General features: G+C 47.9%; 1 protein-coding gene across 1 annotated transcript in view; it reads left to right on the plus strand.

Annotated features, from left to right (window-relative positions):
• The first annotated feature begins 18,377 nt into the window (after positions 1-18,377).
• Positions 18,378-27,280, plus strand: part of LOC144141216 (uncharacterized) — a 35,148-nt gene continuing 26,245 nt past the window's right edge. The window contains exon 1 of the mRNA XM_077672778.1: positions 18,378-19,362. Within this exon, the coding sequence (XP_077528904.1) occupies positions 18,601-19,182 (582 nt within the window). The 5' untranslated portion in view covers positions 18,378-18,600 and the 3' untranslated portion in view covers positions 19,183-19,362. The remainder of the gene's footprint in view (positions 19,363-27,280) is intronic.

Raw genomic sequence — 27,280 nt, forward strand, 5'->3', positions numbered from 1 at the left:
AGTTCCGAGGCCCAGAGAACTCTGCTTGGTAAACTTTTCTTGCTCAACTTTTTATGCCGTAAGAGAAGCGGAAAGGCTATATCGTAGTCAAAAGTAATTTGGAAAGTAATGAGTAATTTCCATAAAATTACATGCCTGAAGTAATTGATTACATTACTAAATTACCAACATTCAAATGTACTTCATTACATTACTCATTACAGCAAAAAATGATTTATTGCTGTAATATAATTAGTGTAATTTAATCACTGCCAAGTCTGGTCTTTTTTAACACACCACATTCACGTAGAAGGGGCTAATCCGCTAGAAGGCGCGTCCGACAAACGCGCTTGGCGGGGGTAGATCGTTACAGCTGGAGCGTAGTATTATCAGTTCCAAAATCACCATGTCGAGGACAGGGTCCTCGATTGCGATGTCGCGAAAATTTACGAAGCTGACAATCGGAACTTCGCGCAGGGAAACAAAGCGCGAAAGAAACAATGACAACGGAGAGGAACAATTACAACAGGGGCGGTATTCTCCTGGTTTGTCCGTTTTGTGTCCGTTTCAAAAGTGTCCCTTTTGAGCAATCCCTGATTGGCTAAAAGCGAACACCTGAATGTTGCGCCATGCAAGCGCGGCAAGGCTACTGCGTTGAGCCGCGGCTTTTCGGAGCAGATGATTTGGAGCGGCGCTTTTTCGTCGCCTTGTTGTTGGTTCACTGTCGGAACAAGATACACATAAAGGATGGCTTAAAATAGTTTAGTCGTGTAAAATGGTGTTTACAAGAACAGTTGCGCAAAAGTCCACCCAAAGTCTACCTACAACTAGAAGTACGTCACAATAAAGCGGACGCAAAACGGACGTTTTCCAAACGGACAAACACGGGAATACCGCCCCAGGACACCGGAATTATTTCTCTGCAGAGTCGTTGTTTCGCGCTTCGTTTCACCATGCACCCTTGCCAACTTGCCCAGCTTAACTCACCCTACATCAGTCGCAGTTCTCCATTATTTAAGAAACTTCAGGTATTGACAATTATAAATATTCTAAATAAAAAACTCTCCTTAGCTATTTATCACCAAATAAGGACTGACCCTAATGACTTTTACGGAAAATACCCGTCAAGAAAACATGAATACGAGTCTGGGCAGATAATATACACAAAACCAAAAACTCGCCCAAATTACGGTCACCAGAAATTGAACTGCCAGATTCCCGAATTTTTAAACAATCACCCCGAAATTTTAACCATGACAAAATATGCTAATTCGGAAGAGGCATTCAAAAAGAAATTAGACATGTACTTTTTAGAACCGTAAAAAAATGTGTATTGTAAGTGTTTGTTTCTTTCTGAAAAGTTAGCGGTAATTTTATTTTTTGCTTTTTGAAATCTTGTGTTGTAATTTGTTCCTTTCTAAAAACTGAGAACCGATTTTTCTTTCTTACTCTGAAATCTTACATTTTACTTTTTGTTTCCTTAAATCAGAGAGCTGATGTATTTTTGTTTCTCGTGAAGTTTTTATTGCAATTATTGTTTCTTTCTGAAAACTGAGAGCTGATTTTCTGCGTGTATAATTGCGTGCATTTTTTTGTTATTTTGTAAAGTCACAAAAAAATGTTGCATTTCCCGCAGAATCGTGCCAAAATGGGAGGGGGAAGGGGGACGTTACCTTGCCAGGCTTTTTTTAGCCTTTTTTGACCGTTCCCCTCGACAACTCTGTAGTCACTCCTGTACATGTTGTCGCAATAAACTTTCAACTTTCAACTTCACCGTAGAAACCTTGTTGTAGAATTCACGGAGTCGAGAGTTGGGCCCCAGGGTAGAGTGGATCCAGCGGGCACGCGCGTTTCCCCGACACGAGCTTCTCGCTCACCGGCGGCGTGCGCTTGCGCCCAATCTGGCTGCTCGTCAGTGGCGACCACGAATCCATCAGATAAGAGACCGCGGCTGCCGCTGACTTCAGCTGCGAGGCCACAAATCACGACTTGGCGTCCGCCGCCCTGATTGCCCGGCCGCCTTCTTCTCCTGTCTCAGCTGCTGGTTTGTGTATTCACTCACGTCCGCCGCTGATCGACTGCGGCGAAGCCGCGGAGGTGTGCCGGATGCCCATCGGGGCCACCATCGCAACTTTCGCCCGAGTGCGCGCACCGCCGACTCTGTTGTGCGCGACTGGCTGAGAGATAAAGTTGCGCGAAGAAGCCGGCTGCGCATGGTTCGCGCACGCAAGCGCGCACGACACGGAGAAATTTGTCAGGAGCGGTATAACGATGCACGATCGATAGCCCCGTAGTGGGTCTTCTAGTTCTTGCTTTGCGGTCAGGCCCTTCTTATTATGCGCTGGAGCATAGCGATTTTGGCGGAGCCAAGGTCGTTTCCGAAACGCAGTGAAAGTGGATTCGGTGGCGCTCACCGTTCTGAGTGTGTTTCCTCTGGAGTGGCGACTACAGGTTTCTTTAGGAGATCCCGAATGCAAAGCTGAGACGCATTACATGAAATGACTTTCGCGTCACTCACATGAGAGCGCCATCCTGTCATCTTTTTTTAATGCGAAGCAGTATACCTCTACCGTCCAAGCAAATTTCCGTGGCGATGTCAGCAGAAAAACACCGTCATTAAGAAGCCAGGCCCATACCTACCCAGGGGGACTGGCCATACAGGTAAAGACTGCGGTTACGAAAGCTACTCCGAGTGAAAAAGTACCCAACAGCATAGAAATCACGCAGTGACGTCACCACGCTTTCATATATAAAAAGAGACACCGTTGTAACATTTCCTTCAGTTCATTCCAGACAACCTTGGGTAGACCACAGAAAGTAAAGACGCCAGGAGAAGAGCCAGAAGAAGAAGAAGAATAACATAAAGCAGTCGTGAATGTCGTTGTGCATTCATAGAAAGTGTGTTTAAGTACATTTCACCTTCTCTGGTTTCACTCTCTGTGGAGCCACGTGTGAGAGTTCAAGTGACGTGGCATGGGTAATCGTTGTGGGTGTCGTTTGCACCTTTGCTTTCCAACCAGCTTGGCAGCGTGGATTGGAGCCACAATTTTTCTCCTGTGTTCGTGTACTACGCTGCCATTGACTATGTTAAACTGACACCAAATTGCCCAGATGTCGGTTATTTTGCATGATTTGCGTGATACTTTCATGATTGCATGCTTTTGCTTGAATTTACGCCGACATACCGTGATTTTCTTTCGCATAAACTATACCGGGAATTTTGAAAGTATGTTCTTCAAGCGCAACACTACGGCTCGGAAACTCGGAACAGCGGCCGGCCATTATAGAAAATACGAACGACCGCCTCCAGAACTGAAAAAATAAGTTCCAGTGAACGTGAAAACATTCAGAAGTGCGGAGAAGAGATGCGCCTGTGTTTTCCTTGTGATATTATTGTGAGTACTTTGTGTTTATCTTGTGTTTACTGGTGTGTTGTTTTTGTTTTTCTGTGTTTTTATTTGCTCTTTTCGTGTTTTCTTTTTCATCCCTTTTTAAACTGCCCGATTTCTGGCCAGACTCGCGCACGGGTATGCGCCGCGAGGCGAGGAGCAACTATCGGAGAAGGCTGCTGGAGACTCGCCTGCGACGCTTAGTACCACTGTCCTTGTCTCTTGCAGCGCTTTTGTCTTTCGGGAGCACAAAGAAGCTGGGACACTGCCATAGGGATGCGTCACGCCGTCCCCTTATTCGTTGCAGAGACGGCTCGACTGCCGTGCTAGAACTGTTCCGATCAGGTTGACCTTTATTTTGTTTTGCCATTCCTCTTTCTTTTTTTCTCGCTCTCGACGTTACCAACTAAATCATTTCTTCTGCTCCCGTAGTTTGTTTTTCTTAATTTGTTCTTACTACTATAACAAATGCTTCTTGGCTAATCCCTCTGTTCACAGCATGTCTATAAGGGTATTCAGGGAGCTTGGCGGGGAAAACACGGGACTACGAATAAACGAAAAATACTTGAGCCACCTGACGTTTGCAGACGACATTGTCTGGAACACCTCCAAAACACCTTCACACCACCTGCGAAAAATGTTTGAGGAACTACAGTGAGAAAGCATGGTCGACGGGCTAAAAATGTGTACGAATAAATGTATACTAATAATACATAAACATGCCGAAATGGGCCCTCTTCAGCATAGGCAGCGAAACGCTGGAAGAATATAACCAACTCTGAAAGGTTGTCGGTGCTGACCCCAACCACGAGAGAGAAATATGGCGGCGCAGAAGAAGCACTCGGCAAGCACTCCCACATTAAGTGAGCCACCTCTGTCACTCAAAAGATAAATCTACAACCAGTGCATTCTTCCGGTAATGACGTACGCAGTGGAAACCTGGAGCTTAACTCAACAACTTAAAAGCGAACTTAGGTCGGCTCAACGGCCTATGGAACGAATAATATTAGGCATAACACGCAGGGTCTGGACACGAGCTACCTGGAACAGAGAACAGACTGGAGTAGAGTAGTTCAAATAAAGAAAAAGAAGTGGACTTGGTCTGGCCATGTAGTGAGACGAACAGAAAACCGGTGGACCATTGGGGCAACAGAGTGGGTACCAAGAGGTGGGTGCAGAAGAAGGGCTTCGAAGGAGGCAGTTACTCCGTGGAGAGACGAAATAAGAAAATTCGGGGGGAAGAGCGGACTCGTGCTGGGATGGACAGGAGTGGTTGAAGCTCAACGGGAGAGACCCTCGCCCTGCAGTGGGCACAAGTTTGCTGTTGATGATGTTGATCGTGATGAACGGCCTAGGGGGTATGCGACATTTGACTTGCGTGACGCCCAACGACATTGAATGGACGTCCTTCCGGGCCCTTAAGAGGCTCCGAGCTTTAAATCACGAAAAAGAGAGGAGTTTATTTGATACATGGCCGAGAATACGAAGTGTGGGAGGGGCTGCAAAGCAAGACAAGTAAAGCAGAGGGCAGCAATAAAACCAATAAACCTTAACGGGGCCATGGGGAAAAAAACAAGTTTGGTCAATTAAAAAGACTGCTGTTTCTCGATAACAATACCATTTTTATCGCGAACTACCAAAAATTATTTGAGATATTGCCGCAAGCCATGCCTTCAATCAATCAATCAATCAATCAATCAATCAATCAATCAATCAATCAATCAATCAATCAATCAATCAATCAATCAATCGATCGATTAGGTGTGACCCCACGACAGCACAGCCTGTGTCATATGGGTATCTCGATAAATGAATTCGTCGCAGAAAAGATGTTTCAAGACCTTAAGATGTTTCAACAGCGAAGCTGTTTAGAAAATCGTAATTTTTTGGGTCCGCAGATGAAAATACCTAGAAGTTGCCCGGCGCGCGCACGTGACAGCGCGCGCGTGAGCGCGGGCCTAGAGGCGACCGCCCGGTAGTTGAAAAAACCAAGAAAATGCTTAGCGCTGGTGTGTGCGCGTCTCGCGACGACCGCCCAGCGTCCAGTACGGACGTTTGTGAAGCCAAGCATACCCACTTAGTGAGATTGGCCAAGTTTGAGAAAAAAACTGCAGCGTCCGCCGCAATCCGAGCAAGTGTTGCGAGGATTACGACGAACGCGAATTATTATCCCTTCCGGAAAAACAAAACAAGCTCACACCTATAAGAACAATGATGGAGTAAAGGTCGTTGCGGCAGCGAAGAAGAAGCGAATCGGCTGAAATCGTGGACTTAAACGTTCATGATGGTCGTGAAGGTTTCGTACAGCTTCGCTACCTTCAAGTCTTACGCGTTAGTGCGAGGTTTTTTCACTTTTTTTATTTTGTGCTCTTTCAGTGGTTAGGTCAGAGGAGAGAGAGAGAGAGAGATCAGTTTATTTTCCAAGCAAGTTGGCTAGGCACGCGTGGTGGCTGCCGGCCCTAGGCTGGCGGCGACGGTGGCGGCTCGGTCAACCAGAAGTGGCTGCACCCCCGGTTGCGAACTGCCTAGCGCGTCCTCTCACTGCTCGACTCTGGAGGGGGGGGGGGGGATGGGTTAAGGGGACAAGCCCACATGGCGTGGGTTAGTGTGTCCAGGGAGTCACAGAGGGTACAGCTGGGTGAACGGAACTCACAGGGATAGATCTTGTGGAGGAGGGAACGACTGGCGAGGGAGTTAGCCTGAAGGAGTCGCCATAGGCGCTCCTGACCGTTGGTGAAAGATGTGTGGGCAGGGTATAGTGGTGGCGGTAGAGGCGGTAATGCTCCGTGACTTCTTGGTACGAGAGCAGTCGATCGCGGGCGAGCACCGTGGTAGGGAACATTAGCGAGCCCAGCACGGCTAATGAGTTCTCGTGCTGCTTTGTGGGCCGCCTCGTTGCCTCCCACCCAGACGATGTCGACTGGTTGAGTAGGGGGATTTTGGAGGGTAATTTCGAGTGCCGTAGCCGAAATGGTACCACGAATGGAGTTTTGAACGGCCGTCTTCGAATCAGTGATTATAATGTGTGATAAGGGCCAGGGCTATTGCCGCCTCTTCCGCCGTTGTGGGGTAAGATGTCCGTACGGTGAGAGAAGTGACGGGTGGAGAGTTGGGGGGAGTGACCACTGCGAGAGCAAATCCTTTCGCGTGTCGGTACCCCGCGGCGCCTACATACATGGTGTTGGGTGAGATGGGGTATTTATATAAGCGCACGGACGCGCTGGCACATGCGCTCCGCGTGATGTAGTGGGTGCATGTTGCGCGGGAGAGGACTATGCGGAGGCACTCTCGGATGTCTCGACGCAACAAAGCTTCGTTCTCTACCATTGCCTGGATGCCAATTCGTAAGCGGTGAAGAAAATGCCGCCCTGTGTATGTGCTAGAGAGGCGGCGCAACTGATTAATTCGATGGGCCTCTAGTAGCTCGTGGGCAGTATTGTATACTCTCAACGAGGCGAGTCTGGCAGTGGACGAGTGGAGGGGGATTTGTAATGCTGCCTTCTATGCCTGTCGGATGAGGCAGTCAATTTTGTGTATGTCGGAGGTGGTAAGCTTAAGGTAGGGGAGAGAGTACGTGATCCGAATGATGATGAAAGCCTGAACTAGACGGATTCATTCTTTCTGCTTGAGCCCGTGGTGACGGCTAGCGATTCGTCGAATTAGGTCAATTGTTTGATTGACTTGAGAGTTAAGTAGGGAAAGGAATTTCGCGTTACCTCGATTGCGCTGTATAATTAGGCCTAGCACCTTAAGGGTTTGCACTTCTGGGATGATTCGGTTGCCGATGGAAACCTGCATGTTCGGCGAATCACGGCAAGACCGGGCAGGGAGAATTCATAGCACAGATTTTTCTGGAGAACAGGATAACCCAGCGAGTTTCGCCTCTGTCTCTGTCTCCGTGGGCATCCTGTTGAAGTATGGTTTCTATCTGAGCATCGCTACCTCCAGGTACCCACATCGTAATGTCGTCAGCATATAGACTATCGGAGGCCACGTACCGAATCTAACTTTTTGGGGATGTTCAGGATTATCAAATTGAACAAAAGAGGAGACAATACTGAACCCTGTGGTATACCTTTGGAAGAAAGTCGGATGCGATCAGAACGGAGCTCGCCTACCTGGAGTGCGGCAGTACGTGTGGTGAGAAAATCACGTACGTAGTTGTAAGTGTGCTCTCCTGGGTGGATAGACTCTAGGCCTCTGAGGATGGCACTATGGGAGACTCTGTCGAATGCTTTTGTCAAATCTAGCGCAAGGATCGCCGTTGCGTCGCGTTTAGGTGGTGGGAAATTATCTCTTGGTGTAGCTGCAGGAGGTCATCCTGGGTGAACAGTTTAGGTCTAAACCCTAGAAATGTGGGGGGAAAGGCATCTGGGCTGGTGATGTGAGTTGTTAGTCTGTGAAGGATTACATGTTCTAGTACCTTGCTCATACACGAAGTGAGAGATATGGGGCGAAGGTGTTCCATGGTGAGAGGTTTGTCTGGCTTAGGAATTAATGTTATGGATGATTATTTTTACGCTGGGGGAAGGGTGCCTTGAGTCCAACAATAATGAAGTAAGCAGTTAGGGCCGCAATAGAAGGATCGTCTATGTTGGTTGTGAAGAAGATTGTTGGTCACGCCATCTGCACCGGGTGCGGATCCTGGCCGAATCAGTAGGGGGTGCTTCTCACTTCTCCTTCCGTGATAGGTGCGTCCAGTGTTTTGTTAGGCGAGCCGCGGTATGACGCGAGTGGAATCGAAGGACCAGTGGGGATGTAATGCGTGCTCATTTCGTTGTTTGTTATCCTCCGAGAATTTCTGTAATATAACTGTGAGGCGGTTGCGTTGCTCCGTCTTAGAGCCAGTCAGATCTTGAAGGTGCCTTAAAATGGACCAATTGCGTTTCATAGGGTGCCTTTAATGCCGTCACAGATCTCAAACCATCGGTTACCGGTAACCCCAGCAGAGTATCTGAGAATTTCCTCTTCGAGATAAGCTACCCTAAGCCGAAGTTTCCTGTTATGATTTTGCTTCCGCCGTCGGCGCTGTATGCCGCAGTACGCTGCCCAAAGATGCTGGAGGTGTGGGTCGAGAGTTTGCGCCGGTATGCATGGATCAAGGGGAGTACTGGTTTGTCGGACATCAGGTACCATTTGCTGGACCCAGCGCTTGAGACCTAGCGGTGAGATTTCTGGGGCGTCATGACCACGGCGCAATCCTCGGAATTTGTCCCAGTTGGGTAAGTAGGGCCTTCGGAGACGAGTATGAGAGTGTTTGCTTAAGGACAGCGTGGTTTGAATGATGAAAGGATCGCTGCCTAGTGTGTCGGTCTGGTTGGCCCAGGCTGTCTGAGGGGCGTTTAAGGTGAGCCTGAGGTCCGGGGAGGAGTCCTGAACGCTGTTACCAACTCGCATTGGGGTCAGCGGATCCGATTCAATCACAAAGCGGAGTGCCTGTATATGATCCCAGAGGCGCTGACCTCAGCGGGTGCTGTGGTGATACTCCAAGCGGTATGTTGCGCATTGAAATCCCCCGTGACAAGGAGTGCGTGGGGACCGGCCTGACGTTTTGCTAAGGAGAGTAATTGGTCGAATGAGTAGTTGACTGATCTGGGAGAGCTATAAAGGTTTAGTACGTACAGTTTGATGTCACCACGTTACGGAGGCTATCCCACCACTAAATCATGAGGGATCGCGATGCTGCCAAATTGTATACGCTCTGCCGACACGTTACGGTGCACCAAAACGGCAGTGGTAAAGTCGCGCGTTCCTTCATAGGCCTTGTAGCCGGCAAGCAAGACTTTTGTACCTGCTTCCTGAAGATTAATTACAATAGGGGGAGTTTCTTGGCCCTGTACGAAGGTCTGTAAGACGCGTCGCTTGTTACGATACCCCCTACAGTTCCACTGCCAGACCCGTAGAGTATCCGTTTTACACTTCGTCAGTAAGTGCATCGGAATCCGGGAGAGGTGTGCGGGCGGGAACAAGAGCGTTTACTGCAGCGAATAGTTCGGGGATGGTTGACTGCATTTCGGCGCGACATGACTCAATATTGCCTTGAATAGTGCCTATATTGGAATAAAACACATCGTAAAAACACATACACATATATACACACAATCGAAGCCACCGTCAATTACACCTTGTACAAGGTGGGATGACGGTGGCTTCGATTCCGTGTATATATGTGTATGTGTTCTTACAATTAAGCGTTTCAGTTGCTAGTAGCGCTTTGTCCCGTGGTATTTTTTGTCCAAGTCGTGTTTTGCGCTGTCCCCATCGTGCCCAACCCCAACCAATAAGCCAAACTCGCAGTTCTTCTTACCCAACAATGACTTGTTCTTCTTTATACGAGCAGTTTTAGCTTTGGCCTTTAGCGTACAAATAAACATGCTGTTTGGTACAAAACGTGAAATACATTGTCAAGTACTGCGGAGTTACAGATATCGGGGAAGTTAGTTCACGCTGAAACTCTGATTCTCTGAACGGCGTCTGCATGCAGAAGGCTACGTAAAGTGGTCACAGGTGGTTTCGGGGTACGCCCAAAACCTAAAAGGAAAATACGCAAACATCTATCAGCTGCAGACAGAGGATGCAGGGAAATTTGCAGGGAATTGTGCAGACATATGGGGGAATGCTAAAAATAGGGAATTTCTGAACGTAGAAGTGGGAATTTTTCTCCCAGTATGAAACAACAGCAGTCAAAGTTCGCTCACACATACTCGCATGGAGCAGAGTGCATGTCCCTAGGGCTGATGCCTGTATGCGCCCCATACTCATACGGTTGTGACCCCAAAAGTTAGAGCTCAACAATGATGTTTTGCCCGCCGCCGCTGCACGTGAATTATGTGCGCTCACTCATGGAGAGATAAGGAGTAATATAAACCCCCTCCCCCTTCCTCTCCCCCCCCCCCCCCCCCCCCAAAGGGGTTCTGGCGGGCCAGGAAATGCCCCATGTGGGGTGGCTCTCGTTAATGCTTTCCATTCGCAGCATCCGTGGCAGGAATTCGAGCCCGTGAACGCGATCTACGCAGAGCGAGGTATGTTTGTGGTGAGATTACCCGCCAATCACGGCCAGACGTTGCACGCTATTGAGCTAATATATATTTGTTATCTTTGGGGAAACCCTCTGAGAGATATTTTTCCTTTGCAGAAGAGTTTGAACTTGGGCGAGCTGGTACATGTCGCGGTGGAACAGCGCTAAAACAGGACACAGTAAGAAAAGACAGACGTGGACGCTGTCTTTTCTTTTGTCTGTAGAAAAGACAGACAGTGACCGTGTCTCTTACACAGTAAAAGCTCGCTAATTCATATCCGGTTAATTCGAACTTCCTGTTAATTTGAAATCACGTCCTTGTCCCGGCACAGCCCTGTATATTTCGATGAGAGCAAACTCCAAATAATTCGAACATGTCGGTATCCATAACGGTTAATTCAAAATGGGATCCCCTGGTTTCCATCGCTCCTCGCAGAAGTCGGCCCAGAGTGATTACAATGTTTTGCAGAGCAAAAAAAAAAAAACGAAATTTCCTAGAGATACAAAACAACGAAACAGAAAAATAACAGCGTGGTGCGCACTGTACGCTTCTGCTACAGCTTATTTTACTTCTACAAACGGCGCCCCGCAACCGGCACCAATGCTCCGGCGGATGCCATTATTATTTAAGAAACATTATTTACGAAATCACCAGCCACAAACGTGTATCGCCAAATTCACGATAACGAGTCCAGTGTTGACTTCTTTGTGTTCTGCCCGCGCAGTGTGACGCGATTCCCCTTAATTACAGCGCCCGCCCGCTAATTCGAAATCCGCTTAGTTCGAACAATTTTATGGTTCCCTTCAAGTACGAATTAACGAGCTTTTACTGAATTACTGTGTCCTTCTTAGCGCTGTTCCACCTGGCTCACTTCTTTCTTTATTTCTTTCTTTCTTTCTTTCTTTCTTTCTTTCTTTCTTTCTTTCTTTCTTTCGTTCTTTCTTTCTTTCTTTCTTTCTTTCTGTCTTTCTTACTTTCTCTCTTTCTTTCTTTCTTTCTCTCTTTCTTACTTTCCTTCTTTCCTTGTTTCTTTCTTTCTTTCTTTCTTTCTTTCTTTCTTTCTTTCTTTCTTTCTTTCTTTCTTTTCATTCGGAATGAGCACCAAAGATCAAGCGCCCCTGGAAGTGAAAGTGAGAAGTCGTGAACTCTGACCCCGCGAGGGCCGGGGGTCACAACCTCTCACTGAAAGTTTGCGTGGCCACCCGGGGGGCAGCGACATGGACCCATAGAAAAGCTTGCTTCCTTCTTTGCATTACGGCGAAGGTGCTTTCAATGCGGAACAATAAAAGCAGATACAGGAGAAAGCAAAAAGAAAATAATAAAGCAACGCCCAGTCAGCCAGGGTTTCCTTAGTTCCGGAAAATAAGTCTTTAACGTGTGTTTGCCTTCCTAAAAGCGACGCCATTCAGTATTGCAAGGTTGTGACGCCATTGTGTGCTCTCCTGTCGCTCCAGCGTCTTTTCTTTTTTTCTGCCAGTGCCGAATTCTTTTTTAGGCCCACACGAGCCGGGTGGCTGCTACGCAGTTAAGCTCCAATGCGCGAAGGTCCTTTTTTCTTGCTTACTACACTGCGCCACTTTCACTCAAGCCGGTTTAAAGGGAGTAAAAAGAGAACAGAAGTGCCACATCGTGAAAGAACGGTTTGTATGCGAGTGCTGAGGGTATAGTATTTTGTTTTCTCAACGAATTCCCTCTGAACCGCAGCCAGCTTAGTACTTTTTTTTTCACCCGCCCGAACTTCTTGTTTCCTTTTCAAACTGGTGCCTTTTGAAGAGTAGGGAGGGCGACCAGTCTTGTTTGACGTTACAAAAAAAAAAAAAAAGCGTCGGGAAGCCTCAAGATTCTCCCTCCGCGCTCCCGAAAATGCGCTATACAGAAAAGCCTTGAAGCCGAGGGGGCAGCTTCTGGGGAGTAGAAAAGGTGGAAAAGAAAAGAAGGAAAAAGTAAGCGAACCACCGGATGCAAAAATACTATTCCAAAACGGACGCAAATTTATGCTGGAACATGGTCTGCATAGCAATAGGTATGTTTCGCCCGCAGTTCTTACAGTGGGTCCCAGATGGCGCTACATGCCCGTATTTTTAGGCATGTTTAACTTAATGAACGCAGTGGTGGAGATGCTCCATATAACTGCGGATGTACACAGCGCTTATTAGTCGGCATTTGAACAGCTACTATACGGGTTTGGCATTAATTCGATTCGATAGCGGAATGTATTGTGCCTTTATTATCTTCTTTTTTCCTCGAACCGACTGCCCTGTCCCGCATAACAGCAGAGTTTGCTTATGTGGGCTTGCCGTTGTATCTGTTTGTCTTGAAGATCACATAAAATGTATGTATGTGTGTATGTATGTATGTATGTATGTATGTATGTATGTATGTATGTATGTATGTATGTATGTATGTATGTATGTATGTATGTATGCATGTATGTGTAGTGGCGGCAGCTTCACCCGCTAACAGCGCCACTATCATCATCACCATTGCATCCCACAATCATCATCAGCAGCGGTGCTTGCCCGGCTGCGTCAGCAGAGCCACGCGCCACGCGAGAGGACGACAGATGGAACACGACCGAGCGCCTGGGGCGGCCGCATGTCCGCACCGCTCCCATTCCGGGCCGGGCCTACGATTTCCAATAAAATGTAGGAGGCCACTGCACACCAGCCGAGTCTGCTTCCTACATATGAATGTATGCATCTAATGTATGTATGTATGTATGTATGTATGTATGTATGTATGTATGTATGTATGTATGTATGTATGTATGTATGTGTATGTATGTATGTATGTACGTACGCATGTATGTATGTATGTATGTATGTATGTATGTATGTATGTGTGTATGCATGCATGCATGCATGTATGTATGTATGTATGTATGTATGTATGTGTGTATGTATGTATGTATGTATGTATGTGTGTATGTATGTATTTATGTATGCATGTCCGGGTGGCGCTGGCTACCACCCCCAAGTGCAGGAAACAAAAAAAAATTACACCATCTTCCCGTGGGGAACCCTGATGAGGATGCGAAGCATCGTGGCCGTTCCGTGTGGTTCCATTGTGTTGCCGTTATGTTGAGTGATCTGGTTTTTACTAGCGCCAGAGGGAATTCCGCGTCCGGGTCCACACCGGTGGCAAAGGCACGCAAGTGCTGTTGTGTTACGGTGAGGCCGCCATCAACGACCGAGGATCAGGCGAGCCTAAGAAATGCTCCGCATTTAAAATACTTCAACATAAAAACCCGAGAAAATGGTAGGGAAACAGTCCCGCCGGTAGCGTAGTGGTCATCGCACCAGACCGGTTTCTGTAGGTCGTGGGTTCGGATCCCACCGGGTGGGCATTTTTTCACCACTTTCTTTCTGACTCAAAAAATTCTTCATCTGTTTCTATGACTTTGCTTTGCGAGGTTTTCTTGACTGCCAACCCTTACTCTGTGTGTATGTATGTATGTATGTATGTATGTATGTATGTATGTATGTATGTATGTATGTATGTATGTATGTATGTATGTATGTATGTACTAGGACATAACTTAGTAGATGTTTCAGTTTTGCGCTCTCAAACTTTTAAACAAAGCCAATAATTGTTGCAAAAGTTTATATGGGCCGTGAAAAGGTGCCTTCTGGGCAGCGTTCTGTCGGCTCAGTTGACGGAGTTCTGAAACTTCCCGTCCGTAGCGTTTGGGTTAGTCTGTTAGAATGCGTTAATTCAGTGCGTGCGCAGAGGTGGCGTCATATGGGCCAGCACCGGAAACATTTTTACCAGTGTGTTAATTTAACTGCCCGTTAAGAATCAAGTGATGCGATCAGACGAAACTATAGACCTCGCTACAGTCGCCCAGTCATGTCTGTCAGCCGTGGTTTAGGTCGACGAACGTGAATCGTTCAGTCAAGATTATGTGACGTCATTATAAAATTGCCGGAAAGTGTCTACGGAGTCGCCACTGATTCACATGCTTTCTTTAATATTTACATTGCTTCTTCGAAGTTTGCGTCAAATTATAGCATTGTTATCTGGGCAAAGTATTCTTCTTAAGGAACCAAAGTTGTATTTTTTCTTCGCGGCCCCTTTAAATCTCGGGTCAGGAAAGCATATTACTACAGAGAAAATTTAATAGCGGGAAAGGCAAGCTTGATAATCGAATCGGCTGTCAATTCGGAAGTGTATCAGGTCTGAAACGTTATTCAAGTTACAGGGCAAACATTATCGCATAAACTTTTTAGGAGAAGATAGCATTAAAACGCAATGTCGAAAAAATACCCTGCAAAAGAAATAAGAAACAGTGTATGGAGGGCCAGCAGCTGTTTGAAGCAGGCAGTGAACATTTGAACTCTTTTTTTTTTGGGGGGGGGGGGATTTTATTTGGTATTCCGTGCTCTGAAGATGCACTTGGGCTATGCGTTGCCTCGAACAAAGGGAGCATCGCTTCGTTACTGACCACGCGAAGATTTCGACAGTCACCAAATAGCCGAGAGAAATTGAAAATATTGTTCAGCTCGTTCTACATTCAGCTCGTTCTATTCAGCTTCTACATTACAGTGACGGTAGAACGGGCGCTCTAAGTCGACACCAATACCCTACCAGAACCAGGACGTTGCAGCTGGCTGGCCGCAAATATCTGAACGGATGAGGTAGACGAACTTAAAAAAGCGTATAAGTGCATGTTTGTTCACGGCAATACGGCTCACTGTCCCTATAGAGCTGCAAAGGGGCACCGAGGTACTTCACTGCTGTCGTTACCCAGCTGACGTTGGAAAAAGTGCCGGGGGTTGACTGCCATTCGCCATGCCAGAACCGAGCTCCCGGTAACTACACTAAATAGCTTTATTATGTCCACTACTCACATAATACTGAACTTGTCTTCGCAGAGAACAGCAATGTCGTCTGCATGCGCCAAAAGCTTGACTTCTGACTCGTGAAGGCGGAACCGACGTATATCAACATCTTCTTAAAACAAGCAAACATAACGTATTAATGTAAATGCAGAACAATAGTGGACTGAGCGGCAGCCCTGGCGCACAGAGCGTTGCACGTTAATGGGCGCTCCAAATGTCTTGTTCACAATGAACCGCGTACTGCAATTCCGGTACGCGAGTGCCACCCCCTCCCTGATAACAGAACCGACATTAATATGATCCAGAATATTGAACAACAATTCATGTGACACGCAGTCAAATGCCTTTTCAAGGTCGAGCTGAAGCATAGCGATAGGCACCGCGTGGCGTCGCTACACTCAAGCACGCAGCTAGCCTTATGAATGTTAGTGCGTATGGACCGTCTTCGTATGCCGCATGTTTGTTGAGGGCCTACTATTTCATGAATCACACCTTGAAGCCTTTTGGCGAGAATTTTCATAAATATTTTATTCTCGACATTGGTAAGCGAGATAGGTGTATATGCTGTGACTTGCTTAAGTTTTCCTGTATCTTCTATTTCTGGAATTAAAACTCTGTGAGCTGATCCACAGGACATTGACAGTGAGTTCATATCATAAGCCTCGTTGAAAACCGCCGCTAACAACGGCGCTATTTCACTTTTAAAGGCCTTGTAGAATGCCGCACTGAAACCATCTGGGCCGGGAGACTTCCCTGGCTTTAGATTGTCGATTGCTTCTTCTACTTCTTTTGATGTTATTGCATGCTCCAATCATTCCTTCGTCTCATTGTCGAGCCTCGGCTTGTTGTCTAGAAATTCATTCTTAAATGTTTCAATGTTCACAGGCCAAAAAGAAAAGAGCGTTTGATAATACTCGAAGAAAGCCCGTTCGATGTGCTTGTTTTCGCCAGATGTTATGCCGTTTCATTCTATTTCGGGTGTATGATTTCGCCTAGCATGTGCTTTTTCGAGCCCCAAGGCCCTCTTAGTAGGCCTTTCATCGACTGTCGTTCGATCAACTCTTGCCCGCACCAGTGCTCCGTGATAGTGGTCCTCGTCAGTAACCTCCAATTTTTGTTTAATTTGCCTAATGTCGCTTTGAACACACCTGGTGCTGAGCTTTCTCGCTCCGTCAGCTTGTACAATGTTGCTCGTAACGTCGTTTCATTCATGCATTGCTCGTACTTTATGCAACTGGCTCGCTTTAATTTTGATTGCTTGCTTACCGAGCTCCCATATTTCTGAAAACGTCATTGTGGCACCCTTTTTCTATTTTGCTAAGCTGGTTCTTTATTCCATCGCTGAAATTTTCGTCATTAGCAATGGTTGCGTTTAGCTTCCACAACTCCCATGTAAATGTGTTACGCCGTTTTTGTACCCTATTCTACATGCTACAAGAAAATGATCAGTAAAGGACAGTGGCAAAACCATGTAGTTGCGGCATTTTGGCATCATGTCTAACGATAAGTATATTCTGTCCAGTCGGGCATGGCTTGTGCCTGGAAAGTGAGTGTATTGCACACTTCTTCCGCCTTCCATGCATTCCGCTACATCCTGTAACCCGAATTCCGTGATCTGCCTACACAACAACTCAGTGCTCGCATCCTTAAAAGGCCTGCTGATTACCTTGTCTCGTGCGGCTAATACGTAATTAAAGTCTCCTAATAATGCTGCCTATCATTACATCGCGGTCGGGAGGGAAATATGAGGTATATAATATATAACCAGTTAACACTTTTATTTAGTTTTAGCGTTTCAAGCAGCTTAGGTGACTATTTTTGTATGGCGCTCGTGCAGTAAGCGTCCCCCAAATTTCCGCAATATCTCACGTCTAGCAATTGAATTTCTTAGACGGAAAAGCGTTCGCAAATGCGTAGTCGTGCTGCTGACCGATGTGCTTGTTCACCCAGTGCAAAAAAGTGCTTCCTACTCCCTAGTTTTACGCTGTACGGTACAAGTTTCAGATGATTTTATTTCCTTAGTATCTATATTGGCTTCGCTGATTCTCCCGCATTCAAGTGGCCTTAGATTTTCGTACTAGCGTACCAGTCAGCGAAGCGTCGCATGTGCGCTTGCGCAGCGTTTGTGTGGACCGACCTGGACTGGGAGCTTGATGCAGTGTACAAACTAACAAACTAAAGAAACGCACAATCTTCCATTCACGAACGTGCCGTGACTTAGTTTTAACTGAGCGAACGAATGCTAGGCCCGTCGGCGGCCGGCGGACTAAACGCTGTACCATAAACGCTGGGCCGACTGTCCGAAGGTCGGCGAGTCGTGCAGTAGCGCAGTCAAGCCAAGTCATCTCGTCCTGACGTCACACGAAAACGCCACAGAAAATGGGCGAGTATGCAAAGAGGAGGACAGCGTTTTCGAATTGATTTTTCTACTAAATAAATTTGCGTATACGCACTCAGAGTGGTCGAAACATGGCCTATGGACTCCGGTCTACAATATGCGCTTGTAATCCGGCAATGTTTACAAATAACTTCAGTGTCCCTTAACATGAGTGAAGATGGCATTGGTCGATCAAAACAGAAAACGGACTCGGCAGCTTGCACCGGTGAGCAAGGTAGTACATGGAGAAGGACAGTTAAAAGAAGGATAAAATGAAGGAACCACAGAGCGTGACATGACCTGAAAAAGCGCATCAGTGAGGGCGGGTTGGTTTCACACTGAGGTTAAAGGGAGCAGCCCCTGATGGGGATAACACACGAACGAGTAGATGAGCAGATGCCGTCCACTGCTCCGGGCATAAGCCTCCCGGTCGGCTGCCGGGCCGGCTCTGGAACGGGAGCGCCGCCCTCGAGACCGTCGCCAAAGTTCGACGCCAGCGCCGTCCCATTCACCGATTCGTGTAGTAAGGAAATCTCGCCCTCTACGCACGGGGGGAAGCAGAAAAGCAGAGCACAACGGAAGGAAGAGGCGTCGGGGAGAGCGAGAGAGTGGCGCCCACAACGGGCGCCGAGTAAGGGCACGACTACGCTGGGCTGAGTAGAACGGGAGAGTGGGGCCGTTGTCGCTCTCTCTTTCAGAGCCGTCCTTTCCACGTCGTCAGCCCCCTCACCTGGTCTTTGACGAGAACGCAGGGCACGGCACAGCGGGGGCATTCGCGTATCGGAACCGAACCGGAGCGGTTGGGCGCGCGCGTTCGCCGTGGGGCCGACCGACCGTTGGTAGCGGACGCCGAGAAGGGAGGAGTGACGCGCTGGAGACGTCAGGATCGGCGGAGCACGTTGCGTTCTTAGGGACATCCCCGAACTGATCGGCATTTTTGGCTCCGCATCCCCACAGCGAGAGACTGAAGACGCCTTGGAAGACGCGACTCCAGGATGGCGTCGCCTCCGATGGACGCCGCAGTGTTCCAGCACCACCGGTCGCAGAACTCGGTGGCCACTCACCACCACCGTTGCAAGGCTGCGGCGGCGCGCAAGCTCGCGCTCCACTCCCCGTCTCCGCAGCCGCCGTACTCGGCTGCCGTGGCCAGGCGCAACGAACGCGAGCGCAAGCGCGTCCACCTGGTCAACATGGGCTTCGCGTCTCTCCGCTCTCACCTGCCCGATTGGCCCGTGGCCTCCAAGAAACTTAGCAAGGTGGAGACGTTGCGGTCGGCCGTGGAGTATATCACCAAGTTGCAGCAGCTGCTCGGCGAGGCGGCGAGAGAGAACCTCAGGCCTCCGTCGTCGCTGACCGACATGTCCCCGGCGCCTTCTGACCCGGGCCCGAGCCCGAGTCCGGACTCGAGTGTCACGGGTCACTGTGCTGGCTGTGCCGGCGGTGACGGCCCCAACGGAGGCGGCAGATCGGTGTCACCCATCAGCCTCGCGGATGAACTGGAACGTTCGAGCGACGCCGGTGGAGACGAGAACAACCACTTCCTCGAGCTGGCTCACTGGTTCGGCTACGCCTCTTAGCGCCGAAGCCTTGCGGAGAAGCGGACGCTTCGAGTGCTGTTGGGGCACCGATACGCCGTTCTGTTTTGTCGTTTCCAAAGAGGTTGTGTTCATCGTTTGGGCAGCAACGACTTTTCTCTGCCGCTTTGTTAGACTGTGTTCCTGCTAGGAGATGCCAGGCTACGGAGTGACCAATGAGAGGTAAGGTTCTCGCCATAATTCCGCTTTCATTTTGTGCCGTGAAAGTCAGGAAAGCCGTTGCGGAGTGTAAAACACACCGAGAATATTGTTTCATTCATTTCGCTCATTAGACATTTAAATCGGACGAGTGCGCAACAATAGAAAGCAAATCTGTTCTCTTCGATATACGGCTTAGCTTTCTTATTTGTGTGTCCGCGGCCAGGGAGTCGTCTGCTAAACATAGTGATTTGCTTTATTTGGACACCCATTCTAAAGCGAAATTACTGACTACTTACTTAGCTTGCAGCGTTTTCCAAAACGAAGTGGCGACAATCTTCACCCGAAGTGGCGACAACTTCAAAGAGGTCGAGTTACATTATCACCTCCGGAGGTGTCCGCATGCTTTGTTGCGGCAGGCCCAAGGGCCTCCATATTTACGGCTTGTTGACGGTGGTGTCGGAGGGCAAGAAACTGCGATAGTGTTTTACTGCGGCGGCAGCCGTATTGTCATTTCTCAAAAACCGGACGTAGTTGTATTTTTTTATTTATCTATTTATTTATCACAGTACCCACAGCGCCAGTTTGACATTACGGGGGGGGGGGGGGCGAAAAGTGCATATTTCATTGATAAATGAAAGCAGTGAGTACAGCACACGTGTAGACGACAATTACAGTTCAGGGCAAAGATCTGACACAACCGAAGAGCATGACAAAAACATGCGTCAAGGAACACAGAGCGGTTCTCGAGAGCAAAAACAAATATCAAACGGCCGAAGCAAAGGTATCACTTGAAGATAACAATATGACATCACGGGGCAATTTGTTCCACTCACTGACCGTCTTAGGATAAAAGGACATGTTAAAAAAACTCAGTTTTACATCTATACTCTTCAATCTTAAGTGCTTAAGTACTCCTTGCAGAGTGTAGTGGGGTGCTTTTATGTAGGTATCACGATGAGGCCAGTTTTAGCTATGGTATATTTTGTGTAAAAATTTTAGTCTGAGTGTCTTTCTATGATTTTGTAGGGTATTCCAGCCCAAGTTTTCCTTTGTAATGCGTAAAATACCGTGTATAATTTTGAACTACAAAACGGGCTGCTAAGCTGTGTACTCTCTCTAGTTTTGTTATGTCTGTCACAGTCCAGGGGCCCATATGGTACAAGCATATTCTAGTATTGGCCTTATGTTAGTCTTGTTAGTCTTATGTTAGTCTTATGTTAGTCTTATGTTAGTCTTGTTAGTCTTGTAGTCTTGTTTCTATAGAAAAACACTTCGCATTTCTACGTAACATCCCAAGGACTCTACACGCCTTACCAATTATAGTCGACATGACGGTTCCAGCTTAGTTGAGAGGTCAAGTACACACCAAGGTATTTATGTTCACACACAGTTGCAAGATTAGCCCCGTTAATGCTATACGTATGCGTGTTGTGGGAAGCCAAAACGGAAGTGTACGGGGGGACACAGTTCCCAGGTGGCTGCGGGCCCGACGGGAGTTGGCAAAGTATATTTAGTTCGCCAGCAAAGGTATGTCGCCCAGCCAATCCCGCAGTCTCTATCGCGTCAACAGGAATGACCTCCAGTAAATTTATTGAGACGATCCCATAAACGTTTAGAAGAAGGCTCTCAAACAAAAAAGTGGGACTGAGGAAATTTTTTTTTGCCCAAGGTAGTTTGACCTTGTTGAATAAATGCAGGCAAGTTTCTCAGGGTTTGTGTTCTAATCGTGAAGTCTCGTTCAACCAGTCTTTTGGATAAATGTGTCTGGTGGAGGCGTCGTGTTTTGTAACACCTGAAACAGTGCGCACCTTCTGTATCTTGATATTGAAATTCTTTCACGGCATTCCGCCCCATTCGGTTTGTCTGCAGGTGCACGTGGTTTTGACCATCACGATGGGACCACCCCTGATTACAGTGAGATTAGGCCGAGTTCCGCGGCTGTACGTTGACCATGTTCAGAGCCATTTCACCATCATCATAATAGTCACGAGACTTATTTCTAGTTTGACATGAAAAGCAAAATTGCGGGAAAAAAATGCAAGAAGCCATCCTTCCATAAAGTCCAACTCTCGATCCGATTGCTTGATTCTCACTTAAAGCTCCGACAGCCACGGCTGAATTGCGGAACGTTTTGCACCATAAGCTCGGCGCGCTGTGGAGAAAGCCTAAACATGCTGCAGCTTCGTGTTGCCCCGTGATAGTGTGTTGTCGCCTCTCTGCTCCCATAGCAAAAGCCGCGCTTGAGATCAGGTCACAGGCTCACGAGAGAATCTGAACGTGGAGGAATAAAATCCGTCTGACGAGTTTTCGGCTTGATTGGCTTGGAAGGACGCGGCTGAAATTTGGCCGTCTCCAGAGGGAACGCCTTGTATTGAGCCTGAAAGCCTTGAAAGAGATAGCGCACTCGTTTCTAACCTCCTTAAAGGGGCATCTTGAAGTGCTTAACTGATCACATCGACGAGGACTATAATGTAAGAAAAGACAGGACAAACCGTTGCAGGCCATGACAAAACGCGAGTTTGGTTCGTTAAAAGAATTCCTCTTTCCACATAACAATGATACCAATATTATCCCAAGCTTCAAGCAAATGGGCGATATATTAAAGAAGGCCGATGAAGAGACTGGCCAGCCACTTTCCGGCGGTCTCTCTATGACGTCATAGAATCTTGTTTGTGCGGTAGGCCGCCTACCTGGTCCACCGCCGGGAAACATGTCTGGGCGAGCCTGTATAGTTCGCTTCGATCGTATCACGTTACTGCTAACGTGCTTTACGTCACACCTGTAGTATTTCGTCGCTGTAGAGCGAGAGTTCAAGTGTTCCACTGTTTCCTGCTTTTCTTCGCAGTAAAAAAATTCACGCATCTCCACGAAGTGAATCATGACGTATGGGCGAAGCACTGGGGATCGTTCGTCCCGTAAACCACCCGTGGCATTGCCCACTTGCGCATGTAACTCAGTGACAACGCGTGTGTACTGTATATACAATTCCAATCCAATCCAATTCAATTCAATCCATTTCAATCCAATCAAACTCCAACCCAATCCAATGCTCCTCGCGCATGCGCAACACTGTGTACACGGACGCCAAGCCCCGGGCAAAGCGAGGTACTAACGTGCAAGGCGCGCCGTCCTAAAGCAGCTATCGTGGCTGGAACGAAGCCAAGTTTGCCAAGGCTAGTTCTTTCAAGTTGGACATTATTGTATTTTGTCTTCATGGTCTACTTAAATGATAGTTTGAAGGGGACTGGCGGAGCCTGGCGTGGTTTACGCACTGAGGCCTGCTGTGCAAAGGGGATTCTAACGCTACTCTTCTAGAACAGAGCATACTCGCCTTGGATTATAACAGGCGTGCACTTGAACACTGTGAGATGCGACAAATCCTAAGTGTTATGCGTATTCTTGAAACCTGTTTTATGCATATTACCGTCACAGCGTAGCGGAGAAAAGGTCCCTGTAAGGTACCCGGTAGCGTATAGGCGTTTCCTAGTCAGCACAGCCAAGCGACGCGTGGCGCCATCTACGGGCATGTTTGAGACTATGTCCATGTGCTTGTGGCCCTCAATTTAACCGCTCAGAACCGCTTGCTCTCGTAGTGTAGTACTAGGAAGCGCATATACGCTACCCGCTCCACCTGCACGCGCGCAGTAGCGGCGGTCGCCTACCGGGTACCGTACTGGGACTGTTTCTGCGCGCGGCTGTGACTCTCTATTCTCGAAACCATTGAACCGCGCTGCGGAGTGACGTCAGCGCTGACCTATTCTCCCTACGAAAAATCCACGCGCTACACAAGCAAGGTAATATAGATACGCACACTAGAACGCACGTTTTGAGCTTGTCTTTCCTACTAGTGAGCGGCTTTTTTTTTTTTTTTCCGCAGATAGTTCTGTTTAGCAGTACATCGTTTAGAGAGAAATATCTCTGCTCCTAAGTGTTTACCCATCTATGCATACGTCTAGGGATGGCCATTTCGCATCGTCATGTCATGCTAAAGGTAAACCGAGCAAAACTGCACACCGACCATCTGGTATAACCGCCGGCATCCAAAAACTTTTCGGGTGGGGAAACAGTTCATAGAGGGCGATTGTCCCGCGCTCTCTCTTCGCCTACCTGCGCGCTGTAATGGGCTCCACAGTAGAGTCCTAACATGCCGAACCACACATTCGTCTGCCTCCCTACATTCTGCTCAGCTACAAAAAGGAGACCTCCAAAGGGATGCATATTTCAAGAAATATGGCCTGCGAAAAATGAGCATTCGCCGATAGTGCGAGTTTTATATACGCGAGGCTTAGTCCTGGTGACTTCTCGGAGGCCGTTAAAGCCGCTGGTAATAGTTTACAAGGAAGAGCACGAACATAAACACGGCGAATGTTTAGGTAAACTGCGGCGTAATACGGCCTCTGAAGAAATTTCAGTCTCCTCGTACGCTAACTCCGAGTGAAGCCGGATGCACCCATTAAGAGCGTCAGCGAGGCGAAGAGCATTTTAAGAGGTGCGCTCGTCGGGTGCGTGTAATGAAAGGGGTGAAGACAGGGCGCGTATACGCACTGAGTCTGGACGAGCACTCGGGTAATTTCGCCGTTGGTGTTTGCGAACAGCTCAAGATCAAAGGACGACATACCTCGGTGGGAGATCGCTAAAATGTTTCTGCGAATCCGGACAGTCGAGTCAGTGCCGCTATTTATTTGTTTTGTTTTAAAATTGTTTAAAAATGTATAGCAAGTGCCTTGTAGCTCTGGTTGGGTGTCGTCAAGCATACGTAATTACCTGAGGAGCTTTGGATACAAGCGGCCGCCGGCGATAACCCACCAGCCACCTCTGTTACCTATTCTTCGGAGAAAGATGTCCTTTCAAATCATTAAGGTTGTTTTAATGCTGACCAAACTTGTTTTTCACGGCGGACAAAAGCTGGCACCCATTTTGACGTCGCTGGTGCCTTAAAGACAACCCCTTTGTTTTGAACTGGTCACGTGAATTTGGCCGCGCCAACACTCTCAATGCCCGCCGCGGAGCCAATTATGATGAGTTCCTTCGCAAGTCGCTGCCATTACTGCCCGCACGAAGCGCCGTAAATCTCGGCAGTATTTATTCTTCTTCGCGCACTCTCCGTTTGGTTATTCCATTGTCGGAGAGCGGGCGCCGCCCTGACACAATCTTGATTAGAAAGCCTGAGATCGCTTCTGTCTTCTTCCTGTCTTCCTCGCGAAGACACTGGCTCGACCAGCATTCAAACGCTTACGTCTCGATCGTCACAGCTCGCACAAAAGCGCGAGCTTTGTGGGGTCGCGTTTCTGATGACCACGTATACCTTCCAGGCCTTCGAGTGTACGTGGTGTGGCGTTGTCCAGGCGTTGGCGGCAAATGTCGTTAGGCAGGGTTCTCGGATGGCGGCGACCGCGAAAAACATAATGGCACAGTTTGCGGCTGTGTTCCGCGCGCGCAACTAGCAGCAGCGACATAACGTCGGCGTGTTGGCCTTGAACGCGCTGACCTTGTCTCATTAACGGCCCCGTCGCAAGTTGTCGGTGGACGATGGGCGGAGGACGCGGGTTCTGCATCCAAGCTTTGCGGCCCACGCGCCGAAATGCGCTTTTTGTGGCAGGAAGTCGACGCCAATGATCATCAAGGTAGACTCGCGGCGTTAGCAGTCTCAGAGGAAGAAGCCTGGCGGTGGGATACAGTATACGTGGTCGCGGGTACAGGGCGTAAACTTGCCTAAAAGTGATTGAGGGAGCGTGTACGTAAGAGGAAGGTCGCGTAGGAGGATAAGTTTTCCGGTTTCTGAGCGGAATAACTCGTCTTTGCTCTGTAGTTGCCAAGAAACAAACACGTTCTCGCTTCTTTGATTCTTAGTGGTTTCCTGTGCATCGTGTTAAAGAAGTACTGATCGGATGGAGAAGTTGCCGGCACTCCGTATACTAAGACAACAACAACAGTCTTGACGTAAATTCACGATGAAACGACATTTGAAGAATGTGGAATGGTGGAGTCTGTCCTTTTTTTTTTTGTAGTGTTTTTGGTTATCTGGGGCATCTAAAGCGGTGGTAAAAACGCAGAAGTGGTCAGAGAGAGATGGAAAAAAGGTTATTCTAGAGAGAGCAGCTTGAGCTACAAGCTGATGTGTTTGTTTAGGAATTCCTCTATCGCGTCATTGTGTATTGAGATTAAAATTGTCCCCCCCGCACCGGGAAGGCCAAGCCCAACCAATAAAAGTAATCTGCTCTGGCCGTCGCCTCGCCTTCACAAAAGGCTGACTAGTTTTGCACGGAATACTTTAGGCGCTACCTGGACACCGACAGCTGCTTTAGGATACTCTCAAACGAGCGATTTCAATGCTTTCATAAAACAATACTTGAGGATAGAAACGTAGCTTTCTTTACACCGCTTACTTTGTATTTTGGTTCAGAGTTTGCCATAACGAGTTGCTTTTCAAACTTAATTTCTCTCCCAACTTAGCTAGCATCACTTCCTTGTACCTCGTTTTCGACGTATCTTGTCTGCCTTTCGCTGTTTTTCCCGCAATATCTAACATTCATCCCACATCACTGTTTTCATGATCCCCGCAGAGTAGCATGTAGGCGAATACATGCCTGCAGACTTCTCTGCTTTCTTCTAATAAAGAGCTCTCTCTCCCCCGCCCCTCTCTCTCTCTCTCTCTCTCTCTCTCTCTCTCTCTCTCTCTCTCTCTCTCTCTCTCTCTCTCTCTCTCTCTCTCTCTCTCTCTCTCTCTCTCTCTCTCTGTTTTCTTCCCGCATGTGGCGTAGCACCCCTGTCACTATAGCAGGGCTGACTTCACCAGTTCACAATAAAGAGCCCCCTCTCCGTACACTCATTAGTTGGGACTGATTTTTAAAAAGAAGTCAGCAAAAAAAAAAAAAAAGCCTGAGCATTTTGGCAAAGTAATCGGCTGTAAGGGCAACTATAGTTACTTAACGAAACAAACACGTGAGCCCGAAACGAAGCGCAATCCCGTTCGCTCAATGTCTGAGATACAGGGGTAAAGTTACATTTAATATTAGTTTTGAATTACGAGGAGATTGACAAAGCTCATTTTTTTCTCGTTAGCAATGCGAATCTGCCCCGCTATCGTACGAGCGCTACATTGATTTGCAAACACAACCTCGAGTGGTTCTCGACGGTCAACAGAGCTCGATGTAAATGCGCGAAGCCACGTGACATGTGAGCAGCAAACTGGTATGATAGAAGGGCTGCGCCTAAACAGCCCGAGTCGGGAACGCGCACATAGGGAAACACGATATGCGACTTTTTGCTGCAAGTTACTCCTCGAACGTGCTCGCACTCGCTTTTTTAAAGACGATAGTCTTTCTTGGGCTACTTAAACCCAGAAATTGGTCTGCCTGTATGTCTTTCTGTCTGTGTGTGTGTGTGACAAGTTTCGGCCACCTGGCCAAAGGGTAACTGAATCTTTGCAATAGTCTGAAATACTCACAGCCAAAATCTAAACGTCTACGTCCGGTGTCCATGTTCATACTCGTCAACAAGAGCAAGACATTGCGCAAACATAAGGTAGAACATCAATACATAAGTGATATCTGCAGTGTTCCTTTATTAAAAAAAATGATCGATGCTTGGTTTTTCCGGTAGCAACTGGTATACTACATCTGCTGCAGAAAACCGTCGGCTGCTGTTGCCCGCGCTCCTGGCGGCATTTGAGAAACCATATGGCAACAGCAGCAAAAGGTTCCACTAGATAGGTTCCAGGTTCTCAGTAAGGCAACGTGATTCTATAAAAGTTGATGTAGGGCGCCCCGATTCACGAGCGCGCGCCTTTGCCTTACTGCGGCGCTGGCATTGAGGAACCCGGCCTGTAGCAGTGGAACGCGGTAGACTTAAATTGACTTGAACAAACCTTTAGTGTGTTTACCTTGGGAGGAGCGCGACGGAATAGGAACAGCATGAGAGGTGAGCGGTAAACAGAAGG

This window comes from Haemaphysalis longicornis, unplaced genomic scaffold, assembly GCF_048455015.1.
Source record: "Haemaphysalis longicornis isolate Haplotype H1 unplaced genomic scaffold, Haemaphysalis longicornis Haplotype H1 scaffold_6, whole genome shotgun sequence".
Lineage (NCBI taxonomy): Eukaryota > Metazoa > Arthropoda > Arachnida > Ixodida > Ixodidae > Haemaphysalis > Haemaphysalis longicornis.